Source organism: Mytilus trossulus, chromosome 7, assembly GCF_036588685.1.
Source record: "Mytilus trossulus isolate FHL-02 chromosome 7, PNRI_Mtr1.1.1.hap1, whole genome shotgun sequence".
NCBI classification, from domain to species: Eukaryota; Metazoa; Mollusca; class Bivalvia; order Mytilida; family Mytilidae; genus Mytilus; species Mytilus trossulus.
Window position 1 is genome coordinate 71,907,932 of NC_086379.1, and position 15,370 is coordinate 71,923,301.

Sequence of the window (15,370 nt, forward strand, 5' to 3'; positions counted from 1 at the left end):
CTGTGTTTATTACTTTGTAGAGCTCCACAATTGATATCGTCATTTATCTTATAACTTTTTTTAGTGGTGTCTTGTCTTAATGAATTATACACAATTGCTTCTTTAAATCAGGGGTATAAAGGAAACAGCTTTGCGAAAACAGTTACAATGTCTATAAATCGGTAGTTCAATCGCACATTACGTCTTCATAAGACTCATCAGTGGCGAAAAAGATATTCTTTTCCCTTCTGTATAATTTTGGGAAATCCGCCATGCTTTTCATCATTACAACTATATTCGGTTTAGTTTTGTTCAGAAATCAAACAGCCTAATTTGTAACAAAACAATTTACGAAAAACAAATATGAACTATAGGCTCTTGAATTCGGTGGAGAAAATAAAGAATGTGGCGAGGTAAACATATTTGTAAGCGCTCAACTTTCCCTCTTACCTGAGACAGTAGTGTAACAGCACAGCATAACAACAAATTATAAAAATCAGCTGAAAAGCCTTAACTAATGCCCCCAAGGGTGACTAATTAAAATATACCAAGTTATGTACGTTTTGTAAACTTGGAGAAGAAACCATTGAACACCTGTTTTTGTATGCCCAATAGATTTTTAATTGTGGCAGTCTTTTTCTAATATTGTGAAACTTTTTTTTGTAAACTTTGATCTCAACAAAGAGCATGTGTTTCTTGGTTGCAAACATTAAAGTTTATTATTGAATCTGTTAATCATAATTACAAAGAATTATAATATACAAATGTAAATGAAATGAGATAAAGAATAAAATAAAGAAATACCAATTTCTTGAATATCATATTGCAAAGAAAAATGATAAAGTCCAAGTTTGTGAAAAATTTTGGTCTCCTTTACATGTAATATTGAACTAATAGTTATTCTCATATTATCTATGTTTAGTTCAGAGAAAAGAAATAATTTATAATCTATGAGCAGATTTATGTCTTTAAAATAATTGCATTAAAAAATAAATCATTATACATATGGTATTGTAGCAAAACAGATGAGTGAAAGTATAAGTGTTGAATCCGCAAATAGTCAAAAAATAACAAAGGCACCTGGGAGCAATGGTTCCGCAACTAGTGTTGAAAGAGAGAGAGAGAGAGAGAGAGAGAGAGAGAGAGAGAGAGAGAGAGAGAGAGAGAGAGAGAGAGAGAAATAATCAAATATAATTTATATGTTATAACCTAAAATATTCGTATTGTTCAAAAATTAGTCAGAGAAACATATTGTATATTCTTTTTTTCTGTATTTACCCCTTGATACCATTGTCAGGTTGTAGTGTAGGTGGGGGTGTTGCCTCTTGAAAAACAAATAAAAGATAAAAAAAAAAAAAAAAAGGGGGGGGCTGGGGAATAGAAATATGGTCACTTTTTATATATAGATTAGACCGTTGGTTTTCACGTTTAAATGGTTTTACACTAGTAATTGTGGGGCCCTTTATAGCTTGTTGTTCGGTATGAGCCAATGCTCCGTATTGAAGGCCGTACATTGACCTATAATGTTTACTTTTTAAGTTGTTATTTGGATGGAGAGTTGTCTCATTGGCACTCACACCACATCTTCCTATACCTACTTGATCTTCTTCCGACCGGCAGTAAAACGCTTGCCAAAGTGGGGCGTCCGTTTGGCTGTGCGGGATGTATCAAGTGTGCAGCCACGCCAGCTCAGAATTGGGACGTTAAATCAGATGCCTCGTGTAAAGAGAGTGCCACGCTCTTTGCACATTAAGAACCCTTGCAAAAACTCTTTGAGGGGTCCTTAGGTGGCCTGTTGCAAGGCAAAATGTCTGTCCCTATCCAACATATTCTCAAATTTCCAGTGGAAGTCTAAATTTCCCCGACCATCATCCCAGATGGCCTCTTTTGTTACAAGACCTACCTATTGTATTTATTATCATCTTGTTCTCGTCCTGAATATGCATGAAATATTTGCCACTGGACGCTTAAGCAACCAACAATCAATTAATCTTAACTAATGATCGATACAAAACAAAAACAAACATCACTGAAAAACAATGAAAGGACTTAGCAGGGTACTTAACAATCCCCTATCCCTAACAACAACAAAAAACACAAAGCACAAGTGTATTCGCTGTAACTGAAAAAAAATAAAAAGTAAAATCACAAAAATACTGAACTCCGAGTAAAAATTCAAAACGGAAAGTCCCTAATCAAATGGCTATATCCGATAAAACACATCAAATAAATGAACAACACCTGTCATATTCCTGACTTGGAACAGTCATTTTCAAATGTAGAAAATGATGGATTGAACCTGGTTTGAAAGCGCTAAATCTCTCACTCACTTGTATGACAGTAGCATCAAATTCCAATATATTTACAATGATGCGTGAACTAAACAGACATACTAAATAAAATAGTCAAAATATGGGTACATCAGTCATCATCGTGTAACAATTTTAAAAGGAACAATTTAACAGACCACAAAAACATCTATCTACAAACACATTCATTGATTCGCGTGTCTGACGTCAGAAAAAGTTATACGTCATATATATTTGTCGTTCAATATGTATATACAAACAATTTTTTAATTTTTTTAAATTTTAAAATTTCACATGGGCAATGTTAGCATACAGGGTTAAAAAATCAAAAGTATGTAAGAATTAATTTAAGAAATAGACCATGATCTAAAATAGACCAAAAGTTATATAGAATTTGTAAGAATCCACAAAAAATTTATTCCACTACGCGATTGAATAATTTTGACGTTTGTGGTTCAACGTATTTTCTAATTCAAAATAAAAATATATCATAATGACATATGATAGAACAATATCATACTGACGGAATCTTTTAAAGTACATAGACACGTTCTACGAAACACAAAAAGTCGCATATACAAAACACACCAGAAAAAAATGAAAGATAATACAAACACATTGACGGGATGTTTAAGTACCGAGCCACATTAACCCTCTTGCTGCCGGAGGGACACATATGTCCACACCGGCAATGCCGGAGGGACACATATGTCCAGGGTTAAATTTATGCAAGCTTTTCGTCAATGCTGTATCTCTTTTAATCAAAAGACCGAAGATTAAACACTGTGATGTTTTCTCCAATGGGTCCTAAATGTAATGGTCATTATTTCGTGACGTCATATATCGAATGACGTCGTTGTTTAGCATGTTACGTCAAAGACGTTGAGCTGTCGTATTTTCCGGCATATGAAATGCAACCTTGAAAAACGGTCGGCAGCAAGAGGGTTAAATGGATATTACATAAAACAATCCAACAGTAAAAGTAATATTAATAATAGAACAAAGACAAATGAAAGAACACTATAACACGTTGTTAAGATGAAAAACAACATCCGTACGCAGAATCTATACATCAAGACCATCATGTATTATTTGTGAAGTTGATACAGAATATTTATCAACAAGGTCTTGGTACCTTCCGATGAACTTATTTAGAAAAAGGACGAGACGTTCTTTGAAATACCCCTGGCAAGTTTCTGAAGGAACTCCGATTCATATAAAAATAAGAAGAGGTCGACAGGGAGAGGCGCACAATTTGTTCTCATAGGATGGTTGACAATTTGTTGAAAAAGTCTACCTCCAAATTCAACAAATAGGTTGTCGATAAGAAACTCAAGCATCCTGATCACTTTTTCCTCTGTGTAGCATGTTTTACCCTTTTGTTAACTTTTAGCAAAATATGCCTTATGATATCCTTAAGTAATAAATTTATAGCGTATGCTACCATTTTTATGTTGAAATGCATTGTGGATTATTTCTTACAGACGATTTTTCAATTTCACATGGGGAATGGTGCTATAAAGGGTTGAAAAATCTAAAGTTTTGATAGAACTAATTTCAGAAAAAGACTGAGATTTAAAATTATCTAGAAATTCTTTAGAATTTTTTAGAATCCACATATGGTTAATACATAGAAGCTTGTTCAAAGTCATTACTGGTTTCAATACTGTTAAATTGTATATTCAAACATGGCCTCTGTTTCATTAAAGTAAACAACTTACAAGCGCAAATAAACAAAATATTCATGACTTATCATGATCGTCCTTGGTGTTGTAGTTAGATAACATTATGCTTACTTGTACACTCAACTTTTCCGCCTCCACCGCCTCCTCCGCCTCCGCCTCCTCCTCCTCCTCCTCCGCCGCCATATCCCCTTTTCTTTTTGTCCCCAAACGAATTCAACCAGTCCTCAATGTCCTCTTTCATATCTTCGTCTTTTGTGAAGAATTTGCACGTGGTTGTATATACTTTTGGTGTCGTAGTCGGTGGCGTGGTTGTAGGGGGTGCAGTAGAATAATAATGCCAATATTGAGGATGATCTTCGGACATGTTCATAACAAGATGCTTTATCCCAATGTAGAATTTCGTAGTTTCATTTCTGAAACAATTGTAGATATAAAAGATACTGGATAATTCATTATGGTTTAAATGTCAGTCATTTATATTTTTTTTGTTATCACTGGTATTAAAGAGATAATCGTAACTGGAATTACGATTATCCCAATATGGCGACGGCAGATATAGGTAAAATCTTTACAGTCATTTTTCTCAAATGTAGCATGTTTTTGTCAATAGTTACTTAGCTGCAAGGTTTTTCTATACCATTACATCATATTTGAATCGTAACAGTTGACTGAAATTGTCTAAGCGCTTTGAAAATTGCCGTTGAAAAAATTCGGGATGATAATCGTAATGATGGTATTAAAAAATGAGAAGATAATCGTAATTGGATAGTGTTTTATTGATATTGACACTAAAACGTATATCTGATAGCATATGATGAAATTATGGTGATGAATTAATCACGTTTCAACATCTTACGACATTTCTTTTTGTGCATATATTATTTATAGTTTTAATGAAAACAGCTACATACTATTATATCATAAAATCTGAAGGGCGAACAAGCTTCAATACATTTGGAAATTGGAAAAACACGAACTATGTTAAAATACAGAAAACTCCAAGAACTAGGAATGTCACAAAATATGGGAATGAGCGAAGAGGCAATTTTAAAGGAAGTTATGATATATGGCAATAATTGTCAGGCGAAACGCATGTGTCACCCTACATCAGATTTGTGATTAATAAAATTGAGAATGGTAATGGGGAATGTGTCAAAGAGACAACAACCCGACCATAGAAAAAACAACAGCAGAAGGTCACCATTAGGTTTTCAATGTCGCGAGAAATTCCCGCACCCGGAGGCGTCCTTTAGCTGGCCCTGAGACTGTTACTGATTTATCCTGAATAAAAACATAGTAAATATAGTAAATATTGCTTTAATTATCTTCCCCCGTGAAGCCACTGCTGGTTCAATTCTAGCCCATACCCTTTATGTCATAATGAAGTAGGAAAGACGTTTAGTATTCGCCAGAGACAGTTTGACGAGAAATTAAGAACAACAGTTTTGCACTTTTGGGATATGGGATATTGCTAACAATTAAAATATCTACTTACCACAATAGCTGACCCGACAGCTGCTTCATTGTCAATATATTGAACAGGTACATGTATATATTAAAAGGTTGTCAAATAAAATTGAGAATGGAAATGGGGAATAGGCCAAAGAGACAACAACCCGACCATAGAAAAAACAACAGCAGAAGGTCACCAACGGGTCTTAAATGCAATGAGAAATTCCCGCACCCGGAGGCATCCTTCAGCTGGCCCCTAAACAAATATAAACTAGTTCAGTGATAACGAACGCCATACTAAACTCCAAATTGTACACAAGAAACTGAAAGTTAAAATAATACAAGACTAGCAAAGGCCAGAGGCTCCTGGTTTAGGACAGTCGCAAAAATGCGGCGGGGTTTAACATGTTTCTGAGATCTTAACCCTCCCCCTATAACTCTAGCCAATGCAGAAAAGTAAACGCATAACAATACGCACATTAAAATTCACTTCAAGAGAAGTCCGAGTCTGATGTCAGAAGATGTAACCAAAGAAAATAAACAAAATGACAATAATACATAAATAACATCAGACTACTAGCAGTTAACTGACATGCCAGCTCCAGACTTCAATTAAACTGATTAAAAAAATATGTCTTCATCATATGAATATCAGGCACAATCCTCCCCGTGAGGGGTTTAGTATCATACCATCATAACATATATGAGAAGAACATAACCCGTGTCATGGCAACAACTGTTTCATTAATAATAAATGTGTTTAGTTCTGATGCAAATACCCTATAAGTGAATCAACATTAACTCCAAAATAGGCAATCTTTAATGACCTGACAACAGTTACGTAACTATATCCCTCCTTAATAAGTCTATTTAAAGGTTTTGTTAGCTTCTGAGGTGAATATTGACCTTTTTGTGCTTTATAAAGAATATTTCCATAAAATGTTGGATGTGAAATACCTGAACCTGAAGTCTGCATGTTGAGCTATATTTACGAATGATGTCCTTATACCGATGAAAAAAGTTAGTAAATGTTTTGACTAGTTTGTGATATCGAAAACCCTGTGTTATAATTTGTCAGTAATACATAAATTTCTCTCGTTCAAATCTAAAACATTGTTACATACACGAGCGAATCGTACAAGTTGAGATACATGAACACCGTAAAATGGTGACAAGGGAACGTCGTTTTGCATATTGTTGTCAGTTATAAGGGCGTTTTTCAATAAAAATGTGAATTTTAGACTTAAAATAAAGGGCTGCGCTTTTGCGCATGATACGCCCGTTGCTCTTTTAACTTGTCTTTTATGCTTAAATGTATTGTCCCAAAATTGGAAAATCCCCCCTTTTTTAAGCATAAAAATTCATAACACTGAAATGTAAAATCTGAAATTTATAAAAATTGAAAGGGAGCTTACATCAATAGATATAAACAATTCACCAAAGTTTCATTGACATTGGTGAAAGCCTTTTTGAGTTATTGTCCGAAGTGTTAAAAATCCCCCTTTTTTATGAATAAAGCCCCATAAATCCAAAACTGAAAATCTGAAATTTAAAAAAATTGAAAGGGAGCTTACATCAATAGATATAAACAATTCACCAAAGTTTCATGGACATTGGTGAAAGCCTTTTTGAGTTATTGTCCGAAGTGTTAAAAATCCCCCTTTTTTATGAATAAAGCCCCATAAATCCAAAACTGAAAATCTGAAATATATAAAAATTGAAAGGGAGCTTACATCAATAGATATAAACAATTCACCAAAGTTTCATGGACATTGAAGAAAGCCTTTTTGAGTTATTGTCCAAAGTGTTGAAAATCCCCCCTTTTTTTATGAATAAAGCCCCATAAATTCAAAACTTGAAATCTGAAATTAAAAAAAACCGAAAGGGAGCTTACATCAATAGATATACACAATTCACCAAAGTTTCATGGAAATTGGATTAAGTGTTTTTGAGTTAATGTCCGAAGTGTGGACGACGGACGGACGGACGGACGGACAGACGGACGGACGGATGGATGGACAGACGGACGGACGGACGAACAGACGGACGGACGGACAGACAACGGTATACCATAATACGTCCCGTCGACGACGGACGTATAAAAATGAAAAATCAACTTGTCGAAATTTGTATTTGTAGAGTTATTTTGAATACCTATATTGTAGACTGTTTGTAAATAAAAAGCGCAATCTTAAATACTCTTTAAAATGATATAATTTTCATAATGTATGTACTGTTTCGTAGGGGACATTGTCCACTACGATACTGCTTTAAAACGCACATCTTATTGCATTTTAATGTCTTCTATAGACATTCTAGTTTGTTTTACTTTATAAACTAGAAAGATCTCATTTTTTTCTGAATTTGAGAACCATTTTTATTGAAAAATATTAGACAGTACTTCACTTATGAACGTACAACTTATGTTACGTAGTGGACATTTTGATGAGTGTCGTAGTTGACAAAACAGTTTCGATCGTAGTGGACAAAAAGTTTCGTAGTTGACATCAACCCTTTTCTATGTTGATAACATACTGAAAATTACATGAAACTAACCCTTGTAATTTGTTTTGCACGAATATAATTGAAAAAATAAAAATCTCCAATACTTGTTTCGTAGGTGACCGTTTTGTAGTGGACATATTTAAATATTTGATCTTTTTCCCCACAATCTCTATATTGCAATAGCAACAAGAAAGATTATATGCATCAAGCTGTTCACTGTTATTTTTTTCATAATTTTAAAACCAGATACTGAAGGAGATTTGAACATTTTTCGTAGTGGATATTAACAAAATTACGGTATCACTCTGGTCGATTGGTGTGCTCTTTTTTTGTCAACAATTAAACTGCCGTTATAAAAACATAACTTCTTTTGTAAGACCCTTATGTTTATATCTCTTGCAAACATTGAGAATGAATGTTGAATAGGGCGTCTAGGTACATGCCATTTTGTTTATTTTGAATCATTCAGGAATCAATAGCTTATTAGTCCCTCTAAAAATAGTATGCTTCTTTGCTTTAAAAATGTTAAATCTAATTCCATGTACTGACTGCACAATAACTTGATTACTTGTAAAAATCTAAAACATTTTTTTTTTAAAGTAGCTGGGGCAAAAAATCCCATTTTTGTAGAAAAACGCCCATAAATCGAGAGATATATAAGTAAATTTGTCTTAGATATTAACCTGTAAGTTTCTTCATTTATTTTTATTTTCCGTGAATGTCATCAATTAACTGCAAATTTGCATTTTAATACACACATGTACCATTGAAATGCTGAAAGACACATTTAATATTTTTCAGTAACTATTATCCGAAAAGAAATTACGATTATCAAACAAGAAAAATTCCATAGAGTTACGATTATCATCCCGAATTTTTCAACGGCAATTTTCAAAGCGCTTATACAATTCCAGTGCACCGTTACGATTCAAATATGATGTAATGGTATAGAAAAACCTTGCAGCTGAATAACTATTGACAAAAACATGAGAAAAATTACTGTAAAGATTTAACCTATATCTGCCGTCGCCATATTGGGATAATCGTAATTCCAGTTACGATTATCTCTTTAATACCAGTAGTAATGGTATTTAAAACGTTACTTTGAAATCAATATATATTATTTTGATAAGATTTTAATTTAATGGAAGGTCAGTAATATACAAAAAGTTAGAAGGCGGGTATGATACTTCAAGTTGTTGTTAATCACCTGTATGTCTGGATTTATACTCACATGATCAACACGACGGATTCCACATGTGGGGAAGGACCTCCTCACTCTATCGTAACACCTGATATAACCCCTAGTTTGTAGATGGGTTCGTGTGCTCCGTCTATTACGTTGTGTATTGTGTACTATTTTTTGTTTTTCTTTTTTTTTTTAGCCATGACCATGTCAGTTTATTTTTAACTAATTAGTTTCAATGTCCTTTTGGTATGTTTCGCCTCTTATGTTTAAAATTCAAACGACTTTTTAGAGGAGTAGGTCTAGTAAGACCGCTTTTTGGCCCCAACATATATCAATTTACAAAATTGTTAAAATGTAAACTTTAAGTTATTTATTGGAAAGTAGAATGCATCTGCTACTTAAATATGGGCTGTTATTGACAATACAATGCACATATATCAGCTACTAGCATCATTAAGTCATGCTCATTTTTGAAACCGTCACAATTTTAGCATTTTAGTTAAATTTTAGACGGTGTCCGTCTAAAATAAAAGTGGCCGCATTTGTGTTCATTTTTACTATTGGAATGTAAGTTGTATTGAATTATAATGCATAACATATATAAAGGTTGAGGATGAATACGGATGCGGTCTCTTTCATTTTTGACAAAAAAAACATCTGAAAAGTGACATTTTTGGCATATTTGATAGGTTTTTCATATTTAAGATTGAACTGGAGCGTTTTAAATTACTAAATCAGTTAAAATCTTTCACATAAACTAATTGAATCCACTGAAATAGACACTTAAGTGTTAAAAAAGTATCTCAAATCTTTCGTCAGATGAACCTGATATTTGAGGCCAAAATCGGCCCTTATCGGACCTACTCCTTTATTTATTATTGTATAATGTATAATTGTATAATGGTCCAATGAGGGTTGTGATATTATTTTGCACACACTGATAACTAAGTTACTCTATATTGGAATTACAAAAAAGGAACTGGGGACTCGAATAACATATTGACAGTAAACCTTGAAGATTTAACAACCAAAAAGTTCTGTGTCTTCTTATTGTGATAAGCCTCTTCTATTTAAAAGGTGATAACTCAATAACAAATACTTTTGTGTCGGCTAAAACCCATAAATGGTGGTGATATGTAAATTGGCTAGAAAATGTAGTTGTCTATGTCTATATATTTACACATCATATGGACCTTAACGCTTTAAATTGAAATCGGTGTCATAACACATTTTATGAATCATCTTATACATCACGTAAGCTGTAAATTTGTCTTAGATATTAACCTGTAAGTTTCTTCATTTATTTTTATTTTCCGTGAATGTCATCAATTAACTGCAAATTTGCATTTTAATACACACATGTACCATTGAAATGCTGAAAGACACATTTAATATTTTTCAGTAACTATTATCCGAAAAGAAATTACGATTATCAAACAAGAAAAATTCCATAGAGTTACGATTATCATCCCGAATTTTTCAACGGCAATTTTCAAAGCGCTTATACAATTCCAGTGCACCGTTACGATTCAAATATGATGTAATGGTATAGAAAAACCTTGCAGCTGAATAACTATTGACAAAAACATGAGAAAAATTACTGTAAAGATTTAACCTATATCTGCCGTCGCCATATTGGGATAATCGTAATTCCAGTTACGATTATCTCTTTAATACCAGTAGTAATGGTATTTAAAACGTTACTTTGAAATCAATATATATTATTTTGATAAGATTTTAATTTAATGGAAGGTCAGTAATATACAAAAAGTTAGAAGGCGGGTATGATACTTCAAGTTGTTGTTAATCACCTGTATGTCTGGATTTATACTCACATGATCAACACGACGGATTCCACATGTGGGGAAGGACCTCCTCACTCTATCGTAACACCTGATATAACCCCTAGTTTGTAGATGGGTTCGTGTGCTCCGTCTATTACGTTGTGTATTGTGTACTATTTTTTGTTTTTCTTTTTTTTTTTAGCCATGACCATGTCAGTTTATTTTTAACTAATTAGTTTCAATGTCCTTTTGGTATGTTTCGCCTCTTATGTTTAAAATTCAAACGACTTTTTAGAGGAGTAGGTCTAGTAAGACCGCTTTTTGGCCCCAACATATATCAATTTACAAAATTGTTAAAATGTAAACTTTAAGTTATTTATTGGAAAGTAGAATGCATCTGCTACTTAAATATGGGCTGTTATTGACAATACAATGCACATATATCAGCTACTAGCATCATTAAGTCATGCTCATTTTTGAAACCGTCACAATTTTAGCATTTTAGTTAAATTTTAGACGGTGTCCGTCTAAAATAAAAGTGGCCGCATTTGTGTTCATTTTTACTATTGGAATGTAAGTTGTATTGAATTATAATGCATAACATATATAAAGGTTGAGGATGAATACGGATGCGGTCTCTTTCATTTTTGACAAAAAAAACATCTGAAAAGTGACATTTTTGGCATATTTGATAGGTTTTTCATATTTAAGATTGAACTGGAGCGTTTTAAATTACTAAATCAGTTAAAATCTTTCACATAAACTAATTGAATCCACTGAAATAGACACTTAAGTGTTAAAAAAGTATCTCAAATCTTTCGTCAGATGAACCTGATATTTGAGGCCAAAATCGGCCCTTATCGGACCTACTCCTTTATTTATTATTGTATAATGTATAATTGTATAATGGTCCAATGAGGGTTGTGATATTATTTTGCACACACTGATAACTAAGTTACTCTATATTGGAATTACAAAAAAGGAACTGGGGACTCGAATAACATATTGACAGTAAACCTTGAAGATTTAACAACCAAAAAGTTCTGTGTCTTCTTATTGTGATAAGCCTCTTCTATTTAAAAGGTGATAACTCAATAACAAATACTTTTGTGTCGGCTAAAACCCATAAATGGTGGTGATATGTAAATTGGCTAGAAAATGTAGTTGTCTATGTCTATATATTTACACATCATATGGACCTTAACGCTTTAAATTGAAATCGGTGTCATAACACATTTTATGAATCATCTTATACATCACGTAAGCTGTAAACCAACAGCTTATACAAAAATCAACCGTTTTTAAGTATCAAAACGAATTTCAATTAAAAAAACAAAAATTGTAAATCAGGTTTAGAAATGCTATACTCCTATTCATTTGTTTTAATATTTACATATTACGAGATTCAACTGTATACCTGTCGATGAATCTATTGTTCTCTTTTAAGACTTACCGTTATAAAAAGTTAACTTGTAAAAAAAACTGTGTCAGTTCATTTAAACATTTATACTTACATACTCAGAAAATCATTTCTAAAAAAGCAAGTATAACTGTCTGGTTGTTCATGAATGTATGATGATCGGTCGTCAGTGGTATCATTTTCATATTTCATGGCGTCTATGTATGACAACATTTCAGCTAAAGCATCATCCGACAATGGAAGGGTACAGTTGAAATCATAATCAGTAGTTGTTGGCGGTTCATTTGCTCTAGATCACAGGAAAAAGTGGGATAAGTTATATTTTTCAACTCTGATGGATGTAATTCTTTTAGACAGAATATGGTGTGTTATGTGTTATGTGTTACATTTTGTAGGTATCGGTTATGTTTTATAATCTATCTCAAATACTATAGCACATAGTATTTTCATAAAACAACTCTTAACAAGCCGCCCATGAAGTTTCAAAAAGTGAACTAGGCAAAAAGGTGTCCACCCCCTCTCCAAAATAAAACGCAGACGCAATGATCGAACAACAACTTAATATCATAGAATTTAGATTCTTTCAAGTGAAATCGGTCATCCACATCTAAAAAAGAAGATTGCCAATGAGACTACTCTCCACAAGAAACCAAATGACATAGAAACTATACTATAAGTCACCGTACGGCCTTTAACGATGTACAAATTCCATACCGCATAGTCAGCTATAAAAGGTCCAAAATTGACAATGTAAAACTATTCAAACTTTTCATGTTCTCTTAGAATACCTTAAAGCGGTTTATTTTCGCGGGTATAACATTTCGCGATTTTTATTAAATAAGGTATAGGAAATATTTTGGTGGTTACTAGTATTGCGGATTCAAATCTTTTACCAATACCTTTGAATGTGAACTTGTTTTATTTTTGGCGATTTCGTTCTATCCGCGAAAATAAGCGAAGATTTAAACCCCGCGAAAATTACCCGCTATCCGATATATTCTTTTAGTTTTATAAAAAGAATTTTGATGACTATTAAAAGACTATTGTATTAGATTTAAAAAAAATCTCTATCTAAACTTACTTCACAAAGACGTACCACTCTACTGGTGTAAGTTCAAGTGCAAACTCTGTCTGGGTATCGTTTGTATTATTTCCAATGTTGGCAAACATCGCTTCTATGTAATCTATCATATCTGTGATGTTCAGAATCTGTTCCAGTTTTATATGCAATGACCCAGTATTCTCTATATTAACACTGTGTATGACCATAGATTGATCCCAAGCCCTGGTTACATTCCTCACAATATTTACACTAGTGTCAAAATTAGTACGATCAACAAAAATATCAAACATCTGAGAATTATCCTCAACGGGTACTTCAAGGCCACTATCATTTCGGTACCTCAACGAGACAACGTCGCTTGAAATTTTCTGAGCTGACCCTGCTGTAGTGTCCGTCCATGTGAACGGATTGTTTGTCATTCTCAAAGCCTGTAAAATCAAATGCCATTATTGTAGCGTGCGAAAATGTCATAAATAATACAGGGTTTGTTTTGAGTTTTCGGACTAAAACTACAAATTAAAGGATAATCTATTGTTAATTGCTGCCAAAACTTTTGGTGTTGCTCATTCTAATGTATAAGCATTGGTAAGTATCTGTATAGGTCAACAAGTGTATTTAAATGGAAAATTCGAGACTCATTTGTCTTAGAAAAATTGACAACGTCATGGCAAATAATAAACGACGACTAGACGGCAACTCTACAAAACACTACCAGAAGAGTAAGTAGATCCTGCTGGACCTGTGGAAACGTTTGAAACAATACAATTTTTATCAACAATCACTATTATTCAAATGTCGATAATATTTTTAAACTTACATGCGTCAGTGACGTAATATGACTGGACCTACCTCTGTGGCGACAAAAAAAGTTGTTTCATTCCCCGTATCACCAAATATAGACTGTGACTTTGGCATAAGTACACTCGAGAATCCACCCACTTCTAGGAGGGGTTCTAAAACATCAAATTATTATTTAAATATATTTGTATTTCTTAGCAACATTTTGTTTTGAATATAAGTTATTATAATTATAAAATTATTCTTTATGGTTAGAAGGTATTCACCAATTTACATTAATCTACTTTTGAGCTTATGATACTGTGCCATATCATAATTATGACAATTGTTTTCTTTTCATTTTATGGGACTGAGCTTTTGAATTTGCCGTTGAAAGGTTGCTTTTCGTATTGAATTTTCCTCAGAGTTCAGTATTTTTGTTATTCGATTTTTTTTCTTTATTGATGTACTTTAATCTTTATTAATAAAATTATAAAATCTACTCACTATCATTCATATCGATGGTCAGTCTCTTCCTGAGAGTTATATTCAGTTTTGGTGATTCTAATATGGCGTCTTTTTCACCAACGACCTTGTATGTGGATATTGTTTTGATCAAATTATCCGTTTGAGCTTCCACTTTTGAGTATATTTCTTTTCCCTGCAGCATTTTAAGAAATAAAAAAAAATGTATATCACTGAACTGAAAATGTGGTTAACATGAAATAGATTACTTTTTTTTCAAATCTGTTATTTGTATCAAGTGTAAGTATGTTAGGTAAAATGTACTTAAATATCAAATTAAAGAGAATTCGAAAATATATAGGGTTTACTTTTATAAATTGTTATTTGGATGAAGACTTGTCTCATTGGCACTCACACCACATCTTCCTACATCTATGTAGCTGAATTTAATCAGCATCTTAATCTTACGAATCATATATGCATACTATCACATTACCTTAGTCTTCTGTCGGTCCAGTTCATTCTGTTTTGCCTGAAACTGGGCTGCAGACAATGTTGTTGTCGAGACACCAGAGGCCGTTGTAGATATTCCTGAGTAGTATTCATTATATAATGATGTTGATTGATCTTCCGCGGATTCAGACATGTGACCAGCAGCATGCATCAAGTTACCTAACAAAAGAACTAAATGTAAGTTCATACTCAAACTTTTTATAGCTTTATAGCAACCGCAATATTTTAT

At 33.1% G+C, this 15,370-nt stretch overlaps 1 protein-coding gene across 1 annotated transcript in view; it reads right to left on the reverse strand.

Moving 5' to 3' along the window:
* The window catches only part of LOC134726651 (uncharacterized), a 62,193-nt gene that overhangs the window by 16,740 nt on the left and 30,083 nt on the right, over nt 1–15,370 (reverse strand). Inside the window, exons 20-25 of the mRNA XM_063591061.1 lie at nt 15,125–15,300; nt 14,671–14,824; nt 14,236–14,339; nt 13,405–13,814; nt 12,418–12,612; nt 4,085–4,386 (exon numbers count right to left, since the gene is read on the reverse strand). Of these exons, the coding sequence (XP_063447131.1) occupies nt 4,085–4,386; nt 12,418–12,612; nt 13,405–13,814; nt 14,236–14,339; nt 14,671–14,824; nt 15,125–15,300 (1,341 nt within the window). The remainder of the gene's footprint in view (nt 1–4,084; nt 4,387–12,417; nt 12,613–13,404; nt 13,815–14,235; nt 14,340–14,670; nt 14,825–15,124; nt 15,301–15,370) is intronic.